Source organism: Papio anubis, chromosome 17 (genome assembly GCF_008728515.1).
Source record: "Papio anubis isolate 15944 chromosome 17, Panubis1.0, whole genome shotgun sequence".
Lineage (NCBI taxonomy): Eukaryota > Metazoa > Chordata > Mammalia > Primates > Cercopithecidae > Papio > Papio anubis.
Genome location: NC_044992.1, coordinates 15,784,773 through 15,805,645, shown reverse-complemented (window position 1 = coordinate 15,805,645; position 20,873 = coordinate 15,784,773). Strand labels below are relative to the sequence as shown.

The 20,873-nt window shown below is 38.1% G+C and overlaps 1 protein-coding gene across 14 annotated transcripts in view; it reads left to right on the top strand.

Annotated features, from left to right (window-relative positions):
• Positions 1–20,873, top strand: part of NCOR1 (nuclear receptor corepressor 1) — a 186,426-nt gene that overhangs the window by 46,963 nt on the left and 118,590 nt on the right. For 8 of the 14 annotated variants that reach the window (XR_002517843.2, XM_021928185.2, XM_021928192.2 and 5 more), the window contains 5 exons: positions 5,442–5,624; positions 12,459–12,572; positions 18,473–18,529; positions 19,873–19,925; positions 20,255–20,281. Coding sequence is in view for 12 of the 14 variants with exons in the window: in XM_021928185.2 (XP_021783877.2) it covers positions 5,442–5,624; positions 12,459–12,572; positions 18,473–18,529; positions 19,873–19,925; positions 20,255–20,281 (434 nt within the window). In the remaining 2 variants the exon portion in view is untranslated. Of the gene's footprint in view, positions 1–5,441; positions 5,625–12,458; positions 12,573–18,472; positions 18,530–19,872; positions 19,926–20,254; positions 20,437–20,873 lie in introns of those variants that run through there. The other 6 variants (XM_021928189.2, XM_021928193.2, XM_021928188.2 and 3 more) reach the window with 2 other exon arrangements.

The window sequence follows — 20,873 nt, the reverse complement described above, 5'->3', positions numbered from 1 at the left end:
GATCCACCCACCTTGGCCTCCCAAAGTGCTGGGATTACAGGCGTGAGCCACCGCGCTTGGCCTATGTTTACCTTTTTCAGCCCTCTGCTTTGCTTATTATTAATTCTGCAGATTAGGAAGTGCCTGACACTTAGTAGATACAGAATAAATATTTGTCATAGAAAGAACAAATGAATTTAAAAAACTCTTAAACAGTAAAGTGTTAACCTTTTTATTAACATATACTAATATTTTTCCCAATGTCTTTTTGTTTCAGTTTTTCTTTTTTTTAAAGCATACTGAAGTTTAAAATGTTTTTACTGTCATCAAATCTTTTTTCTATAATGTTTATTAACCTTTATGCCTAATTGCCCTTTCTTCCCTGGTATCAGGTAAATAAGTACCCACGCATTTTCTTTTGAGTTTTCATGCAATGAAGAATAATTTAAAAGATAGTAAATGTTACGTACAATTTATTTTCAAATAGTTCAGGCAAAATGAAGTTATATACACACACACACCCCCGAACACACACACAGAAAGCAAATATATTAACTACTGGTGAATCTAGATAAAGGATAAATGAGTGTCCATTATACTGTTCCTTCAACTTTTAAGTAAATTTGAAATTTTTCAAAATAGCAAGTTGGATGGGGAAAAATTCTTTGCCATAAGCTAGAAATTAGCTAAGCGTCTAGGTGTTTTGTGACCCACCTTATCATGTAAAATATCTTGATCATACAGTAGTCTGTGAGGTTTATAAGAAATGTTCTGCTGCATTAAAAAAAAAAAAATTTAAAAATATAGTGAATAAAGGTCATCTTCTATGGCTGAATACATGACCACAAATGTAATTTATAACTATAGAATTTTGTTTTTTAGCAGAAAAGCGTCTTAAAAACTCATTCATTAAAATGGGACGTGTCATGTTGTAGTGTGACCCATTTCCATGTTATAATTAAGAAACTGGATGTTCAGAAAAATTAAGTGACCTAGGTAGTACCTCCTGAGTTGGAATTAACCCAGGACCCCTGACTCTAGTCCTGCTTTTTTTCCCCTAAAGTGTAAACCATGGCTACTACTACTAACTAATACTTCTCCTTCCGTCTTCCTCTCCCCATTCTCTCCCAACTGCCCACCTCCAGAAGTAAGGATTTAAAAAGAACTGACATTTGTTATATATATATTTTTAAATGTTAAGCCTAGGTATATCATTTATAGAAGAGTTGAATAAGCTTGAAAGAAAAAATTACCTACAGTTTTGCCACTTAAAAGTTATTAACATTTTCATGTTGATTCTTCCCTATTTCTATGTGTATTATTTTAATATTAATTTTGTGGGTTTTTTTTTTTTTTTTTTTGCTACTCCTTGTGGAACAGGGCTGACCCACAGGCGGTGGGTCCAGAGTCAGCCTGTATGACTATTTTAATGTGCTCACTTTGTACATTCTGTTTAACTTTACTTTTGCTTAAATATGTGCTTAGCTTCTTTTTGTGCCAATAAGTTTACAACTGAATTGTTAGTGGCTGCTTAGTATTCCACATATGAATAAATAAAGTTCATTGATTAAGTAAAGTTATTTATTAAATCGTCATACATTTAGGTTACCTATTTATTCAGAAGTACGGTGTTGTGACATGCATTGTTTTTTTTTTGAGACGGAGTCTCACTTTGTTGCCCAGGCTGGAGTGCAGTGGCACGATCTTGGCTCACTGCAACCTATACATTCCAGCGGTTCTCCTGCCTCAGCCTCCAGAGTAGCTGGGACTACAGGTTCATGCCATCAAGTTCAGTTAATTTTTGTATTTTTAGTGGAGACGAGGTTTCACCATGTTGGCCAGGCTGGTCTTGAACTCCTGACTTCAGGTGATCTGCCCACCTTGGCCTCCCAAAGTGCTGGGATTATAGGCGTGAGCCACTGAAGCTGGCCCATACATAATTTAGGTTGATTTTTTTGTATACATTCTTACTTATTTCCTTAAGGTAGATTTCTTTTAGTATAATTAATTACAGACCAGGTTGATTTTTAAGGTTCAGTGGATATTTCCCGATTGTCCTGCAAAAGAGTAGGGCCAGTTCTTAACTCCTGACAGCTGTGTAGAAAGGTACCCACTTCTTGGCCAGGCGTGGTGGCTCACGCCTGTAATCCCAGTGCTTTGGGAGGCCGAGGTAGGTGGATCACCAGAAGTCAGGAGTTCGAGACCAGCCTGGCCAACATAGCGAAACCCTGTCTCTACTAAAAATACGAAAATTAGCCGGACATAGTGGCAGGCGCCTGTAATCCCAGCTACTCGGAAGGTTGAGGCAAGAGAATCGCTTGAACCTGGGAGGCGGAGGTTGCAGTGAGCTGAAATTGCGCCATTGCACTCTAGCCTGGGGGACAAGAGTGAGACTTCGTCTCAAAAAATTAAAAAAAAAAAGGTATCCACTTCTTTTGTATCCTTGCTGACACCACGTGTTTATTGTTTAACAAAAAGATTGTTAATTTGATGAATGATTGTTTTTTAACTTACACTTATTATTTGTTAGTAAAATTTAACATTTTTTAATTTGTTTATTGGTTATTTTTCCTGTTTTGTAAATTGTTTTTTCATATATGTTGCCCATTTTTCTGTTGGTTCATTTTATATTGAGTTGTTAGTGCATGTTTTACAGAAGGTTTTCCTATTTAATCATTTGCCTTTTTAATTTGTTTTTGCTGTTTTGATAAGCAGAAGAAGATTGTGTTTTTTTGTGTGTGGGTTATTTATTTATTTATTTTTTATTTTTTATTTTTTTTTGAGATGGAGTCTTCCTCTGTCACCCAGGTTGGAGTGCAGTGGTGCCATCTCTGCTCACTGCAACCTCCGCCTCCTGGGTTCAAGTCCTTCTCCTGCCTTAGCCTCCCAAGTAGCTGGGATTACAGGCACTCACCACACCTGGCTGATGTTTGTATTTTTAATAGAGATGGGATTTACCATGTTGGCCAGGCTGGTCTTGAACTCCTGACCTCAAGTGGTCTGCCCACCTTGGCCTGCCAAAGTGCTGGGGTTACAGGTGTGAGCCATTGTGCCCAGCAGAAGATTGTTTTTATTTTGATCCATCAATCTCTCCTTTTTTGAAACTAATGTCTTTTATATCTTTTGCTTTTGGCCTTCCTGAACAAGATAATGTAAATCCTTTTTTTTTTTTTTTCCTTTAAACTTGAGGCTTTTGTGATTTGCTAATAAGCCTTTTATAAATGTTTACTATTACTTGGCTTTTTTTTTGATGTAAGATATGAGGTAAGAATCTAATTCTTTTTCTTCAGGATTGGTATCTGGCTGTTTCAACCCAAGATTGTAAGCTGCATGAAGGCAGATAGTTTGTTTTGATCCACCACCCTATTCCTGTTATATAAGTAGGCACTTGAGGATTTGTTTTCTTGTTAAATATTTAATATTTAGAAAGGAAGTCAGTGGAAAATATTCATTTGTAATATTAATTCTTTGGGCATGCATCAGAATCACCTGAGGAGCATTTTTGAAGTTTGCTGAATCAAAATATAATCTCTTTTGCTATTATATATGTTTCTATAACACAAATTTGCTCATATGCATATAGTGGGAGAATGATATTAATTAATGTATCATGAATGTCCTGGTGGTTCACCAAAGATCTTTCTTTATGCATTAACATTTCTAAGTTCTCAGGAGTATGCCATCTCATAATGAAAGAAAAAGGCTTCACAACACATGAAGACTTAGAAATAGTTGAACATTCTGCATTTAGTTTTCATTTAGTGCAAGTAGTAGCTGGTTTAGTGAATTTAAGAACTGCTGTGCTTTTCACAGTGCTAGTGAAGATTTGAGCATTGAAAAGACAGTGTGAAGAAAATTTTCTTTTAACATTGATAAAGGAGGGAGGGGGAGAAAAAAAGGTTGATAAAGATGGTTATATGCCAAATCTGATTTTTTTCTTTTCTTGAGATGGAGTCTCGCTCTGTCACCCATGCTTGAGTGCAGTAGTGCAATCTCAGCTCACTGCAACCTCTGCCTCCTGGGTTCAAGCCATTTTCCTGCCCCAGCCTCCCGAGTAGCTGGGACTACAGGTGCCCCCCACCACGCCCAGCTAATTTTTGTATTTTTTAGTAGATATGGGGTTTCACCATGTTGGTCAGATTGGTCTCGAACTCCTGACTTCATGACCTGTCTGCCTCAGCATCCCAAAGTGCTGGGATTACAGGCATGAGCCACTCTGCCCGGCCACTGATATTTTATTTAGATGAAACATACTGGTTTATTTTGGAAGCCAGTGACCTCAAGGATTTACATCTTAAGAGAGGAATCATAAACTCTAGGGCTTAAAGCTGCCAAAGATTGACTGTATGCCAGATGCAAAGGATACTGGAGCTCTAACTCTATTAATAAAGTCTATTAGAATTGTTATTGTTTTTATTGGTGCTTTCCTTACAGAATTGTACAGGTTTTAGGGTATAGCCATAATCTTATTTTCTCAGAAGGCCTCTTAGATTCAGTGCATACTATTACAGAATTTGAGGCTTTTCATCAATGTATATTAGCTGAAATATCTGTACGAAGGTGTTTTGAAGCAGCTGTCCCGTTATCTCCTGTATACATTCTTGGCTCACAACTATTGACTTTTCACAGTTCCTTAATCATTATTTAATACATTTTAGGGTTCTGTAATCCTGTGAACTCTCATTGCAGGTTTCTCATAGTCTAAGTAAAACCAGTTCTCTAAAATTTATCTGTTTTATAGTATTGCTTATCTCTTTAGAGCAGACTGGAAATTAATAGGGTGTGTGTGGATGTGTGTTGGAGTGTAGTGGATTTTGGGTGAAGGGGCTTTCATTCTGGTACAGCTCTGCTGATTTGGAGGTACAGTGGGATGTTTTTGACTAAGGAAATGTTATGTATGCTGTAGTGCGGGCTTTATGAAATTAGGCCCAGAGATAGTAGCAACTGAAGTTCCTAGGTCACTTCTCTGACTTGTGTACCTCAGTTTTGGTTTGGAAAGCCTGAAAACTTTTGATAGGAACTCTTGGCCATGTTATAGTTGTTAAGTTGGGTGGGTACGCAGGTTTTGCCTGGAATAATAATATTTCCCAACCACTTGTTCAGACCATTTGAAGAGCCATTGCAAGGAAATGGCTGAGAAGTTGATATCTTCCTTTGTCGTGGTTGCATTATTTACCTATAAATTCTCTATAGTTTCGGTTTTGTTACACTAGAGGCTGAACAACACTAACTCACCTCACTTTGTATAGCTTTTATGGTCTTCAAAATAGTACATGGTATATCTGAACTATAAGTGAGGTGTGAATTTGCATGTATGTGAATATGAAAGTTACTACTAAAAGTTTCATTAGAGACATAGTACACATGGCTCTGCTGTGGTTTAAAACTGACTTTTTCATTTAAGGCAATCTGGACTCTATTAGTGAGAAATAAATTGTTTTTCTTCGTTTTATTCTCTAAAGGATCCAGCATTCGGAGGCAAACATGAAGCTCCATCCTCTCCAATTTCGGGGCAACCATGTGGAGATGATCAAAATGCTTCACCTTCGAAACTTTCAAAGGAAGAGTTAATACAGAGTATGGATCGTGTAGATCGAGAAATTGCAAAAGTAGAACAGCAGATCCTTAAACTGAAAAAGAAACAAGTAAATGTCTTTGCTTAATATATTCTAAGAATGTATGTTTGTCTCCCTACAGAAGATATTTTTGAGTTTTCCATATTTTGAAACTTTACATAAAAGGAATCATGCCTTATATATTCTGACTTGCTGTTTTTTGTTACTATTGTGGTTTTCTTACATTCATTCATTTCCCTTGCTGCACTGTGTGATTATGTGATTGTAGAGGGTGAAATTTGTTTGTCCATTCTATTTTTGATTTTTTTTTTTCCTATTCCATACAATGGTGCTGGTTTTTGGTTCACATGTAGAGGTTTTTCCAGGGCATGTGCCCAGGAATGGCAGTGCTTGGCCCAAGATTATGCACAGTGAACTATTTAATAGATGATACCAAATTTGCTAAGAAGTAACACCATTTTACATTCCCACTGGCAGCTTATGTGAGTACTGGTTTGTGCACATTCTTGCCTTTACTTGATATCGTTTTTTCAGATATAAGATAGTCTTCTCTGTGGTTTTGAAGGAGGCTGAGCTTATTTTCATTTGTTTATGGGTTATTTGGGTTCCTTATGTGCATTGTTCAAGTCTTTTGTCTATATTCTCCTATTTTGTCTTTGAAATTTTTAGGATTTCCTCAAGTCCCTTGTCAGATATGTATATAGAAGATTTGCCTAGTTTGTGGCCTGTCACTTCACTTTCAGCCAGTATTCACTCTAAGTGTACACTAAGTGCATTTTTTTTTTCTTCTGATTTGGAGTCTCACTCTGTCACCCAGGCTGGAGTGCAGTGGTGCGATCTTGGCTCACTGCAACCTCCGCCTCCCAGGTTCAAGCAATTCTCCTGCTCAGCTTCCTGAGTAGCTGGGACTATAGGCGCTTTAAATGCTTTTAATGTATTTGTAAAGTTGTACAGCTATCACCACTCTCTAATTCTAGAACATTTTTATAATCATTTCAAAAAGGAACTCCATACTTACTAGCAGTTATTCCCCATTTCCCCCTTTCCCCAGCCCCTGACAGCCACTAGCCTATTCTCTGTCTCTGTGGATTAGCATATGCCAAATATCAGAAAAAACAGAATCATATGTGACCTCTTTGTTTGGCGTCATTTATTTAGCATGTTGTCCTGATTCATCCATGTTGTATCTCGTCTCAGCACTTCATTACTTTTTATGCCTGAATCCCATTGCATGAGTATACTATGTTTTGTTTATCCATTCATTAGTTGATGGATATTTGAGTTGTGTTCATTTTTTGACTATGATTAATAATGTACTGTGATGAGATTCATGTACTCGTTTTTGTGTGGACGTATTTTTACAATTTTCTTTATATATCCAGGAGTGGGCATATGGTAAATCTATGTTTAAATTTTTGAAAAACTTCAAAACTGTTTTCCAAAGTCTCTGTACCATTTTATATTCTTACCAGCAGTGTATGGAGGTTCCATTTTTTCCTACCTCCTTGCCAACATCTGTTATTTTCCTTTTTTTAAAAAAAATAGCCATCCTTATAGATGTGAAGTGGTATCTAGTTGTAGTTTTCATTTTCATGTCCTTAATGACTAATGATTTTGAGCATCTTTTCATGTGCTGATTGGCCATATGTATATCTTTTTAGAGAAATGTTCATTTAGATTGTTTGCTCATTATTTAATTGGGTTGTCTTTTTGTTATTCTAAGAATTCTTTATATATTCTGGACATGAGTTCCTCGTCAGATGTATGACTTAATAGATATTTTCTCTCATTCTGTGGGTTCTTTTCCCTTTCTTGATAGTATCCTGTGATGTACAAAAGTTTTGAATTTTGATGAAGTCCAGTTTGTTTTTTCCTTTTGTCGCTCTTGCATTTGGTGTTGTATCTAAGACCCATTGCCTAATTCATGGTCACAGATTTATACCTATGTTTTCTTCTATAAATTTTATAGTTTTACCTCTTATATTTGGGTCTTTGATCCTGATAGTGTTTTTTTTTTTTTTTTTTGGTGAACAGAATTTGTTTAGGTTTTATATGAAAACCCCTGGGCTATTACAGAATTGCATTATTTTTAGGTTTTATAGTTTTGTTTCATCTTGTTCTTTTTTTGTTTTTTTGCTTTTGCTTTGAGACGGAGTCTCGCTTGTCAGCTTCAGGGCAGGGCGCACTCCTGCTCACTGCAGCCCGCTTCTCCCCGGCCCACGCCGAGTTCTCCTGCTCTCAGCCTCCCGGAAGCACAGGCTTCACAACGCCTCAAGCACTCTTTGTATTTTAGTAGAGACGGGTTTCACTGCGGTCTCGATCTCTGACCTTTGTGGATCCGGCTTCTCCCCCTGGCCTCGGCCTCCCAAAGTGCTGGGATTACAGGCGTGAGCCACCGCGCCCGGCTCATCTTGTTCTTAATCCACTGAAAACTACATGTTGTATAGTCAGTGTTCATTTATATTTACCTATATATTTGTCTTCTTACATGCTCACCATTTCTTCTCGCAACTCAAGTCTTCCATCTAGGGGAACACCCTTCTACTGAAGAACATCTCTTAGAATTTCCTTTAGTGAAGGTCTTTTAGTTGGCAAATTCAGTATTTGTTTGGTTTTTATGACTTAAATATTGTCTTATATTTGGCCTGTTTATTAAAAGATATATTAATTTGGTATGTAATTATTTTGTCTTAGTACATAGTCTTCTTGCTTCCACTTTTAAGACATTAGCTCTTGGTCTAAATCCGTATTCTTTAATGGATAATGCGAATTTTCTCTCTGGTTGTTTTCAATATATTCTTTTCTTTGGGGTTCCGTTATTTTTATGATGATATATTTAGGTGTTTTCTTTTCCTTTTAAATCTATCCAACTTGAGCTTCCTGAATATAAAGGGTGGAGTTTTTCATCACTTTGGGAAAATTCCAAGCCATTATCTTTTTTACAAAACCTTTCTAACCGTTTCTTGTTCTACTTAAAAAATTCCTGTTAGTTGTAACATCTTATCACTCTTGTCTTCCCTATCTCTTGTTTCTCTTTCTTATTTTTTGCTTCTTTGGGCTTCATTCTGAGCAATTTCTTCAGCCTGTCTTCCAGTTTACATTTTCCTTTTCAATTATATGTAATCTGCTGTCAAATCTGTCTTCAGTTTCAACAATTATGTTTTTATTTCTGGAATTCCTGTTTGTTGTCCTTCTCAAATCTGCCTGGTCATTTTTTAAAACTTTTTTTTTTTTTTTTTTTTTTGAGACGGAGTCTTGCTCTGTCACCCAGGCTGGAGTGCAGTGGCCGGATCTCAGTTCACTGCAAGCTTTGCCTCCCGGGTTTACGCCATTCTCCTGCCTCAGCCTCCCGAGTAGCTGGGACTACAGGCGCCCGCCACCTCGCCCGGCTAGTTTTTTGTATTTTTTAGTAGAGACGGGGTTTCACCTTGTTAGCCAGGATGGTCTTGATCTCCTGACCTCGTGATCCGCCCGTCTCGGCCTCCCAAAGTGCTGGGATTACAGGCTTGAGCCACCGTGCCTGGCCCTTTAAAACGTTTTTTTGCTTTCATTGAGTTGTATTAAATTTTTATTATATGCCCAACAATTCTAATTAAGTCTTTATTGGTTTGATTTTGCTGAGTCTCTTTTCTTTCTTTTGTCCTTATTTTCTTTACTTGCACAATGGTAATAATCTAGTAATAACACCAACTAAATCACATGATTGTTTTATGAATTGAGATAATGAATATATTGCATAATATCTGGTACATAGTAAATGTACATGCAATCCATTATAATAATTAGAAATAATGAAATACGTTGTATGATTATTATGAAATGTACCAGAGCCACAAATTTTATTGAGAGATATAAAAGACAACTAGAGAAAACAAAGAAATATGCCATAGCTGAATGGAAACAGTAATAATACTGTGTGTTCATCTTGCATTAAATCATGTCTCATACAGTTTCAATAAAATTCCAATTAAATTTATTTTTAAAACATGGCAAATACATTGTAAAGTTAATGTAAAAGAACAACCAGGGCCAGACTTGGTGGCTTAACCTGTAATCCCAGCACTTTGGGAGGCTGAAGCAGACCAGATCACCTGAGGTCAGGAGTTTGAGACCAGCCTGGCCAACATGGTGAAACCCTACCTCTACTAAAAATAGAAAAAATTAGCTGGGCGTGGTGGTGGGCGCCTGTAATCCTAGCTACTCTACTTGGGAGGCTGAGGCAGGAGAATCACTTGAACTCCAGAGGTGGAGGTTGCAGAGAGCCGAGATTGTGCCACTGTGCTCCAGCCTCGGCAAAAAGAGTGAGACTCCGTCTCAAAAAATCAAAACAAAACAAACAAAAAAACAAAAACAAACAGGTGAGGAGGGAGTGTGTGTGTATGTGTGTCTGTGTGTGTTTGCTTTTAGCCTTTGAAGTGTAATGGTTTTGTCCCAGGGCTATTTGAGTACTAAGAACAAAGTGTGATGTGTTTATTCCTTAACAAAGATTCTTTTTTTTTTTTTTCTTTTTTTTTTGAGACGGAGTCTCGCTCTGTTGCCCAGGCTGGAGTGCAGTGGCTTGATCTTGGCTTACTGCAAGCTCCGCCTCCTGGGTTCACACATTCTCCTGCCTCTCCCTCTGGAGTAGCTGGGACTACAGGCGCTTGCCACCGCACCGGGCTAATTTTTTTGTATTTTTAATAGAGACAGGGTTTCACCGTGTTAGCCAGGATGGTCTCGATCTCCTGACCTCGATCTGCCAACCTCGGCCTCCCAAAGTGCTGGGATTACAGGCGTGAGCCACCGCGCCCGGCCTACAAGGATTCTAAAAGAAGGTCTGAGGCAGGAGAATGGCATGAACCTGGGAGGCACAGCTTGCAGTGAGCCGAGATGGTGCCACTGCATTCCAGCCTGAGCGACATAGCAAGACTCCGTCTCAAAAAAATAACAAAATAAATAACAAAATAAATAAACAAATAAATAAAATAAGACCCTCTAAGCAGGAAAGAAAAGGAATCATTGAAGAACCCTTTACCATAAAAATGATCTCAGAATTTCCAACTCTTTTGCTTATACAGATAACAGACTGCAAGAGTACTTATAATTCCAAAAAGTGGAAATGTTCCATACAGTTTACACTCTCTTGGTGGTTATTTATTATTATTAAAAAAAATTTTTTTTCAAATCAGGCACCTTCTGAGCCAGAATAGATTCAGAAACTCCCTCTTGGTGTATTTTTATGCTTTCATTTGGGCATGGTCTGATTTAGAGTACTGGGAGCTTTGACTATCACCCTTATTTATTTTATTTTTTTGAGATGGAGTCTCCCCTTGTCACCCAGGCTGGAGTACAATGGTGTGATCTTGGCTTACTGCAACCTCCACCTCCTGGGTTCAAGCGATTCTTCTGCCTCGGCCTTCTGAGTAGGTGGGGTTACAGGTGTGCGCCACCACGCTGAGCTAATTTTTTTGTATCTTTAGTAGAGATGGAATTTCACCATGTTGGCCAGGCTGGTCTTGAACTCCTGGGCTCAAGTGATCCACCTTGTTGTTCTCCCAAAGTGCTGGGATTACAGATGTGAGCCATTGCACCCAGCCTGTCAGTCTTATTTAGTAGTGTAGATAATTTTTTCCTATAGGCTATACTAGACTTAACCTTTATTTGTCTTTACCTAATTTTTCTTTTATCATGTTAGACAGTGAACTTATGCTAAATTTATTCATGTGGATATTTTTAAAGCATTAACTAGGTATCAGGCACTGGTTTAGGTGTTGAAAAAAAGCAGTAGACAAAGCAGACAAGTCCCTGCTTGCTTCACTGGTAATACTGGATAATATTTACAATTTATAGTTGTAATATGCTTTATATATATGTTAAGTCATTTAGTCTTTTCAAAAAACTGTATGATAGGTAGTATTATTATCCCTACTTTATTTATGAGTAGTTTAGGTGTTTGCTTAATATTGACTTAAGGGAGCCAGGCATGGTGGCTCACACGGGTAATCCCAGCACTTTGGGAGGCCAAGGTGGGTGGATCACCTGAGGTCAGGAGTTCGAGACCAGGCTGACCAACATGGTGAAACCCCATCTCTACTAAAAAAAAAATACAAAAATTAGCCGGGCATGGTGGTGGGTGCCTGTAATCCCAGCTACTCAGGAGACTGAGGCAGGACCAGGCTTGAACCCTGGAGGCGGAGGTTGCAGTGAGCACCATTGCACTCCAGACTTGGTGACAGAGCAAGACTCCATCTCAAAAAAAAAAAAAAAAGATTGACCTAAGTACCCAGAAAGTTTCCTAGGATCACACCACCTATAAAGGGTGACCCTGAGGCTCAAACTCAGGCACGCTAATACAGTTAGCTTTTTCTTTATACTTGCGCACACCAACAGTCTATATTTTTGTAGTTTTGTTGATTGCCCTTTGACTGGAGCACTGTAACACGTGAAGGTTGGGTGTTGAGGGTGGCATGGTGCCATGCTGAGTTAAGGATTAACCCTTGAACTCCTTTCTACCATATTCTGCACAGCAAATATTAATGTATACTGTGTATCTATAACATATAAGAGTGTTTTTTCAGTGCTGTCAGAGGTCATTGTGATAGAGGTATGTAGAGTACCTTCATTAAATTTAATTTCTCTTATTATTTTGTTTTAAGTTTGTCAGAATTAAAATCTTAAAGGATGCTTCCTCTTATTTATTTATTTTTTTTAACTCTGTGTCTTATGAAAATTTGTGTTGTTTGATTATGAAATAAATCTGGTTAATTCTCTTTGAGCTCTTGGTCCATGAGACCTTTGTGGATTAATTGGTTACCCTACAGAATCTACAAGCAAAGCTTAGTAGCCTGTGTTATCTCCAGCGGTTTATCACTGCTGGGTGTGGTGTGCAGCATATGCTTGACTCTTTCTTTCTGGATCTCTCAGCAACAGCTTGAAGAAGAAGCAGCTAAACCTCCTGAGCCTGAGAAGCCCGTGTCCCCTCCTCCTGTGGAGCAGAAACACCGCAGTATTGTCCAAATTATTTATGATGAGAATCGGGTAAGCTCATACCATCTCTGGCAGCACAGGCCTTTAAACCCACTTGACTCTGCCCTTTTCAGTTTTGAATGTATGCTGGTATAATTTTAATTTTATTAAAACCTGATTTCTTTTATAATTTTGAATGTTCATAACTTTGGCTGACTGAAGCTTGGTGTTTTTTTCCTTATCAATTGAAAGAAAGTTTACAGTTGTGCTTTAAATTATGTAATATTTCATTTTACATTATACATTATATAAATATTTAATCAGTAAAATTTTGTCAGCTGAGTCTACTATTGTATGAATACTGGCAAGGAAGTTTGATAGCACATAATACAAAACAACCATTCTGCAATTTTTCATATAATAAATGATGTTTAATGCTGACTACTGATAACATTTTAGTAAAGATAGGTCATTGTATGTGGAAATGAACTTTCTTATCAGCATTAGTTCACAGTCCAATGTAGTTGGGCTGTGGTTTGAACTTCAGTTAAAAAGTTCAAGGCAGGGCATGGTGGCTCACTTGAGGTCAGGAGTTCGAGACCAGCCTGGCCAACATGGAGAAACCCCGTGTCTACTAAAAATACAAAAATTAGCCAAGTGTGATGGTGCATGTCTGTAGTCCCAGCTACTCCAGAGGCTGCGGCGGGAGAATCGGTTGCGCCCAGGAGGTAGAGGTTGTAGTGAGCTGAGATTGAGCCACTTCATCCCAGCTGTTTGGGTCTGTTTGGACAACAGACCAAAACTCAGGTCTCAAAAAAAAAAAAAAAAAAACCAGTTCAAGGTAGATTTTGACCTTTAGGTAGACTTTGCTTTTTTAGGTTTACTTTCATACTCTTAATTAAAAATGTTCATGGATTCAGAAAAGCCAGCCATGAATTCTATGAATCATTTTTGTAATATCAAAATTAGTTTTGGCCAGAATATAGCCCAGGAACTAGCTGTTAGAGGGAAACTGATTTTACCTCAACATGAAGGAAGTGTCTGTTTAACAGTGGGCTTCCAGAAGTCCTCAGTGCAAAAGATGATAATATGCTCTATACTGTGGGATAGAATAGGCTTTTTAGCTAAAGGTGTGATCATCAGGTAAAATTTGGGATTGTTGTTTTGATTTATTTGATTTGTAGTGAGTGGATTCATCTGTCAGTGTATCTTACACATACAGTCTGTAACTTTATAGTAGTCCACAGCCTAAAGGAAATTGACCTTAAGTAAAGCAATTGTGAATTAATAAATATTTATGCACATGTACTCCTGAACTTAAAAGCTAAAGAAATAAACAAACATTTATAGGAATGATCTTGGATTTAGATATACATGTATCAAGTAGATTACTGAGAGTCATCAGAAATATACTTATGGTAATGGTAAGTGTTATGGGCAGGTAAAAATACGGGCAATTAACATTATTTTCTTGGCTGGGTTCAACGTTTGTCCAATTTATTGTATGGCCACAACAGTCTATATGAAGATAAATCCAGTAAAGAAAGGGAAGGAGGTGACCATGCCTAAGATGGGGGCTGTGGCCCAGGATATACAGTTGCTCCCTTGTTTAAGAAAAGCCCAAAATAGGGGTTTTATGTGAAATCTCTGATTTGTTTCAAAAAAAAAGTCCTCTGCATAGCTGCAAAACACTTTTGTGGGCTCATGGGCTCCATAGCCAGTTTGTGACTGTGACCTCAGGGATAAAGTAAATAGGCATTAGTGGGGATACCAATGGAGATTTGATAGTTTTTTTTTTTTTTAAGTTTTATAACTTTTTTTTTTTTAGTATGAATTATTTTTCAAATACATTGGATTTGGTAATAATTATTAATGGATCTAATTTATTAATGAGCCTTTTCTTACAATATTAGTCAATTCTGTGGTTGCCTCACTGAGATTTGAGGACTGAATACTATTGAACAAGATCTGATCTAATAGAGAATTTAATTTGTGTTTAATTTTTATATACAGATGTTTTTATTAGTATAGTGTTTCTTGGTGCACATTAGCAAAACTTGAAAACTACTTTTACACCTCTTCTTTCTGTTTTAACATGTCCATATTTGGTTTGTTGTTCATTCTATGAAGAAAACCAAATCTGAAATCTGTTTTAGTATTAGACTTGCCTTCCTACAGTGAAGATTTTTTCTAACCCACAGCAACTATAGAAGTCATCTTTCTTTTCCTTTTTTTCTTTTATTTTTCTTCTCCACCCTCTCCTATTCTCCCTCTCCCTCTTCTCCTCCCTCTCCTTTCCTTTCCTTCTTTTCTTTTCTTTTCTTCTTTTTTTTTTTTTTTGAGACAGAATTTTGCTTTGTCCCCAAGGCTGGAGTGCTGTGGCGCAATCTCGGCTCACTGCAACCTCTGCCTCCCAGGTTCAAGCAATTGTCCTGTGTCAGCCTCCCAAGTAATTGGGATTACAGGTGTGAACCACCACACTCAGCTAATTTTTGTATTTTTAGTAGAGACGGGGTTTCGCCATGTTGGCCAGGCTGGTCTTGAACTCCTGGGCTCAAGTCATCTACCCATCTCGGCCTCCCAAAGTGTTGGGATTACAGACATCAGCCACTGCACCCGGCCTCTTTTATTCCTTAACAGACAGGGTCTCACTAGGTCTTGAACTCCTGGCTTCAAATGATCCTCCTGCCTCAGTCTCCCAAAGTACTGAGATTACACATGTGAGCCCCCATGCCTGGTCTCATCTCTTTTTTATGTATGTTTTATAAATGTACCTGTGCAGTTTCACAATTGTAACAGGGAGCTCCCGGAGGGAAGGAGGAGAGCACAGTGGGCCTAGAACCCAGTCTTTCTCATATGTACTCCCCAAGGCTTTTTCTGCCCCAATATGCTCCCTTTGAAAGGCCCTCCCTGTCTCTTTAGCATTTTTTAATGAATGAGCATATCTGTTTCAGCGCCATAGGCAAGGAGGAAAGGGGTGATTACAGAAGTACACCTCCCTCTTATTCATTGTGTGACATCGGTCTACACTAGTTGGAATTAAGCCAAGTGTAGCTTAAGAGATCGAGGGACCGTTTCTTTTATTTAGAAAGTTAGTGGGAGGAAAAAAACTGCCCCAAAGTGTTAATTTTAAAGTTGACTTCCTGAGAAAAGTCGACTTGCATCATAGTTAAATTTCAGTCTAAGTTTGTTTAGTCTCTAAACAGACTATTTTTAACAGTTCTATTTGATATTACCCTATCAGTTGTAAGTTCCAAAAATATTTGTAAATATACTAATTTCAGAAGAATAATACATATAGAAAGGTGATTATTGGGCTCTACTAGAGAAATTTGCAGAATATCTTGTGTGTGTGTGTGTGTGTGTGTGTATAAAAAAATTTTTTTTTTTTTTTTTGAGGCGGAGCCTTGTTCTGTTGCCCAGGCTGGAGTGCAGTGGCACGATCTTGGCTCACTGAAACCTCTGCCTCCCGGTTTCAAGTGATTCTCCCGCCTCAGCCTCCCAAGTAGCTGGGATTATAGGCACATGCCACCTTGCCTGGCTAATTTTTGCATTTTTAGTAGAGACCGGGTTTCGCCATATTTTTAGGCTGGTCTTGAACTCCTGACCTCAAGTGATCCACCTGCCTCAGCCTCCCAAAGTGTTGGTATTACAGGCATGAGCCACCGCAACCTGCCTTGTTTATATTTTGATGGGTTGATTTACAAGAGAATGTGACATCAGAAGAAAGAAAAGGGTGATGGTAGGAAGTATATTCTGTGCCAGCACCTCTGGTCATCTAGGCCAGCATCCTAGGAATTATCCAGTTTTCTCTCTTTGCCTCTTCATGTATGTTGAGGTAATCAATGAAGAGCGTTAGTCCCACCTCCTATATATTGGTCTGGTCTTGCGCTTCTTTCCTCTACCTTTATCATTAGCTTAATTTGAGCCTTCATCTCCCACATAGTTATTGAGTCTCACTCTTCAGTGTTTTTTTTTTTTTTTTTTTGAGACGGAGTCTCACTTTGTCACCCAGGCTGGAGTGCAGTGGCGCGATCTGGGCTCACTGCAAGCTCCGCCTCCCGGGTTCACGCTATTCTCCTGCCTCAGCCTCCCGAGTAGCTGGGACTACAGGCGCCCGCCACCTCGCCCGGCTAGTTTTTCGTATTTTTCAGTAGAGACGGGGTTTCACCGTGTTAGCCAGGATGGTCTTGATCTCCTGACCTTGTGATCCGCCCGTCTCGGCCTCCCAAAGTGCTGGGATTACAGGCTTGAGCCACCGTGCCCGGCCTCAGTCTTTTCTTGCTAACCCATCCTTCATATTTTCTCCCATTTAACGATTCTCCAAATAGAACCTTTTGATGATTTCCCACTTTATACAGAATAGCCCAAGCTTTTATTGATGTTTACATGCTTACCTGTCTGGCCCTTTCCCCATACTCTTTTCTTAGTAATATTCCACCAGAGGAGGTTTTGGATGTTCTCTTGTTAGTAATGTATTTACCCCACTTTGTTGCCCCTGCTGTCACGTGGCCCCGTGTTTTGTCTTTTCTGCCGAGCACACTCTTACCTCAAACCCCAGTTCAAGTATCATTTTCTCTAGGAAAACTTTCAAGACTCCTCATCTTCCTATGGTGGGAAGGCTTATCTTATTCATTATTTTCTTAGTGTCTAGCGAGTGCTTGGCACATAGAACATACCGAACATATGTTTGAAGAGTTATTTACTTATGTCTGTAGACTTAGAATACAAATTCTAATACGAACATATGAAGGTCTTAAGTTAAAATTTTTGTTGCCAAAATATTGATTGATTAATCTTAGCAAGGGAAGATTTCTGCTAGTTAACACTTTGGTCTAGATTATTTTACTTTTGAAAATAGCAACTGGGGCCGGGCACGGTGGCTCACGCCTGTAATCCCAGCACTTTGGGAGGCCGAGGCGGATGGATCACAAGGTCAAGAGATCGAGACCATCCTGGCTAACACGGTGAAACCCCGTCTCTACTAAAAATACAAAAAATTAGCCGGGCGTGGTGGTGGGTGCCTGTAGTCCCAGCTACTCGGGAGGCTGAGGCAGGAGAATGGCGTGAACCCAGGAGGTGGAGCTGGCAGTGAGCCGAGATCGCTTCACTGCACTCTAACCTGGGCGACAGAGCGAGACTCCATCTCAAAAAAAAAAAAAAAAAAAATAGCAACTGGGTGCTGTGGTTCACACCTGTAATGGAAGAGCTTTTGGAGGCTGAGTTGGGGACATTATTTGAGTCCATGAAGTTGAGGCTGCAGTGAGCTATGATGGTGCTATTGTGTTCCAGCCTGGGTGACAGAGTGAGACCCTGTCTCAAAAAAAAAGGGGGGGCGGGGGGGGAAATAGCATATTACAAATACATATAATTCAGCATTTTTTAACTACTGAGCACTTTGAATAATTCAAATTAGCGGTTTTCTTTGTTGTTCAGCTATTACTAAGGATTCCTTGTAACTAGAAAATTAGCTCATTAACAGCTTTTCTTCAAAGAGATCAGTGTGGCTTACCACAGTAAAGAGTGGCCATTTTATGGTATTTTATTGCTTTAAAAAGTTTCTGTTAGAGATAATATGAGTTAAAGTATGTAGAATGTTTGGGGGATTTATTTCTAATAGTGAATTTTCATTCCCTCTCTCCAGATTTTTAATATAATTATTTGCTTTTTAAAAACTTGTCAATTCTTCAGGCATTGCTTTCAATACAAATGTTAAGTTTTGACTGAATTTGGTGAGGAAAGCTATGAAAATACAATTTCAGAGTTTTTTTTTTTTATCATTGTAACTACAAATTAAGAAAAAATCAAAAATAATTGGAACATATTTCAGCCTATCATATAGAAGAAGGATATTTGGAAATAAGGATAAGTTCATCTATCGATTAGTCTTAGATAAATATTTTTAAATAATGATTTTGCACTTAGATAATGTAATTTTTAATTATATGATACAACAATGTCTTTATCTCTAGAAAAAAGCAGAAGAAGCTCATAAAATTTTTGAAGGTCTTGGCCCAAAAGTTGAACTGGTAAGTAAGAAATTACTTTTTTCATTTGCAGTGATTTTTTTTTTTTTTTTCTTTTGGTAGTTTTTCTTGGGATAAGATGGAATATGATCCGTTTATTTTGGGATAAGAGAGATGTAGCTGAGCAGAGTTTGAGATGAAGTTTAAAGTAATGATGAGTGAACTTGGTTACCTTTGCAGACCTTTGCAGAAGCATCATCCTGGGCTTGTTTTTGCTTGAGCAGCTATTTAATCCTTCCAGGTAGAATGAGAATTAAGAACAGAATTAGAAAACTCTTTGAATGTTACTGTTAAAATAGTGACAATAGTTAGTACTCCTGAGTATTAGGGAATATTAATACTTTGAAATTAAAAATGTGCATAAATATACTTATTATGGGAAACAATGGATTTATAAACTGTATTGTGGGAGTGACAGGAGATGGGATTAACAGTTATTCAGGGAATCTAAAAGTTAGGAGGTTTTGCCACAATGAGGTACCATCTCATACTAGTTAGAATGGTGATCATTAAAACGTCAGGAAACAACTGGTGCTGGAGAGGATGTGGACTAATAGGAACACTTTTACACTGTTGGTGGGAGTGTAAACTAGTTCAGCCATTGTGGAAGACAGTGTGGCAATTCCTCGAGGATCTGGAACTAGAAATACCATTTGACCCAGCGATCCCATTACTGGGTATATACCCAAAGGATTATAAATCATGCTACTATAAAGACACATGCACATGTATGTTTGTTGCGGCACTATTCACAATAGCAAAGACTTGGAACCAACCCAGAAGTCCATCAATGATAGACTGGATTAAGAAAATGTGGCCCATATACACCATGGAATGCTATGCAGCCATAAAAAAGGATGAGTTCATGTCCTTTGTAGGGACATGGAGGAAGCTGGAAACCATCATTCTGAGCAAACTATCGCAAGGACAGAAAACCAAACACCGCATGTTCTCACTCATAGGTGGGAATTGAACAATGAGAACACTTGGACACAGGGTTGGAAACATCACACACTGGGGCCTGTCGTGGGGTGGGGGATGGGGGAGGGATAGCATTAGGAGAAATACCTAATGTAAATGACAAGTTAATTGGTACAGCAAACCAACACGGCACATGTATACGTATGTAACAAACCTGCACATTGTGCGCGTGTAGCCTAGAACTTAAAGTATAATTTAAAAAAATAAGTAAATAAAAAAAATAGAAGTTTGGAGGTTTTGGTAGGGCATGTTATTGTGTAGATCCATTAGTACTTTACCTGTGCTTACATTAAAATTATGTTTCTTTGTCTCTTCATAGATATATGTACAACATTTTATATATAAATATTTGATTTCTTTTATAGCCACTCTATAACCAGCCATCAGATACCAAGGTGTACCATGAGAACATCAAGACGTAAGTATTGATCATCTTTGGAGTTCTTCAATTAAAGACCATATATTCTATAAAGAGATCATTTTTGTTATCTGCTGACATTATTATAATATAGTGTAGGTATGTTTTAGATTTGTGTAATTTGCTGTCGTTTTACTATATGTTATCTTCCTCTGGCTTCTTGGGGGTTGGGGTAACAGCTTTGAGTTTCCGAGGCCAAAAAATGAAATAAATTATTGCATAAAACTAGCTGGTTTTATAATCTGCTAGTAAAAAAGGTGGATACTTAACATTGAAATGGCTTACCTTGAGGCTTGAATTTTTTGCCTCCTGTTTTGTCTTTTTTTCAGTGGAGTACCTGCAAGGCGCATGATGAAGTAAGATAATGAAGCTTTTTCATTTAAGACTAGTGATGACACCGTCCCCCACCAAGCCACATCTGCCATTGCAAAGTAGAAGTGCCACGGATCATTTTATCATTATTCAAAATCCTATTCTAGGGAAATCCCTTCCATGACTCTTGCTAATGACGGTATTTGTAGACCCTTCTGCCATTTAATGTCCTGGTGCCTTGGAAGCGCTCAGTCACCTCGTGGGTGAGGAGGCTGCTCCAGAATGTAGTTTGTTTAGCCTTGCTCATCCTAGTACCAGGCCTTTATGGATGCAGATTTTGGAATAAGAAAATAAGTGAAAAGAAAATCTTAATTTCTTGATCTGATTGAAGTAAGAGAGGAAGCTAGATAGGTATCTTTTTTTTTTTTTTTTTTTAAATTATACTTTAAGAGAGTTTTAGGTGCTTTATTCTTAGTTTGTGACAAAAATGTGATATTTCTACTTTATATGTTTTATTAAGTATAACCAGAACATTATAATTATTTACTAGTGTGGTTACTAATGAGCACATTGCTATTATATATATATATATATATACTTTTTTCTTTTTAAAAATTTCTTAACTGAGAGTATGTG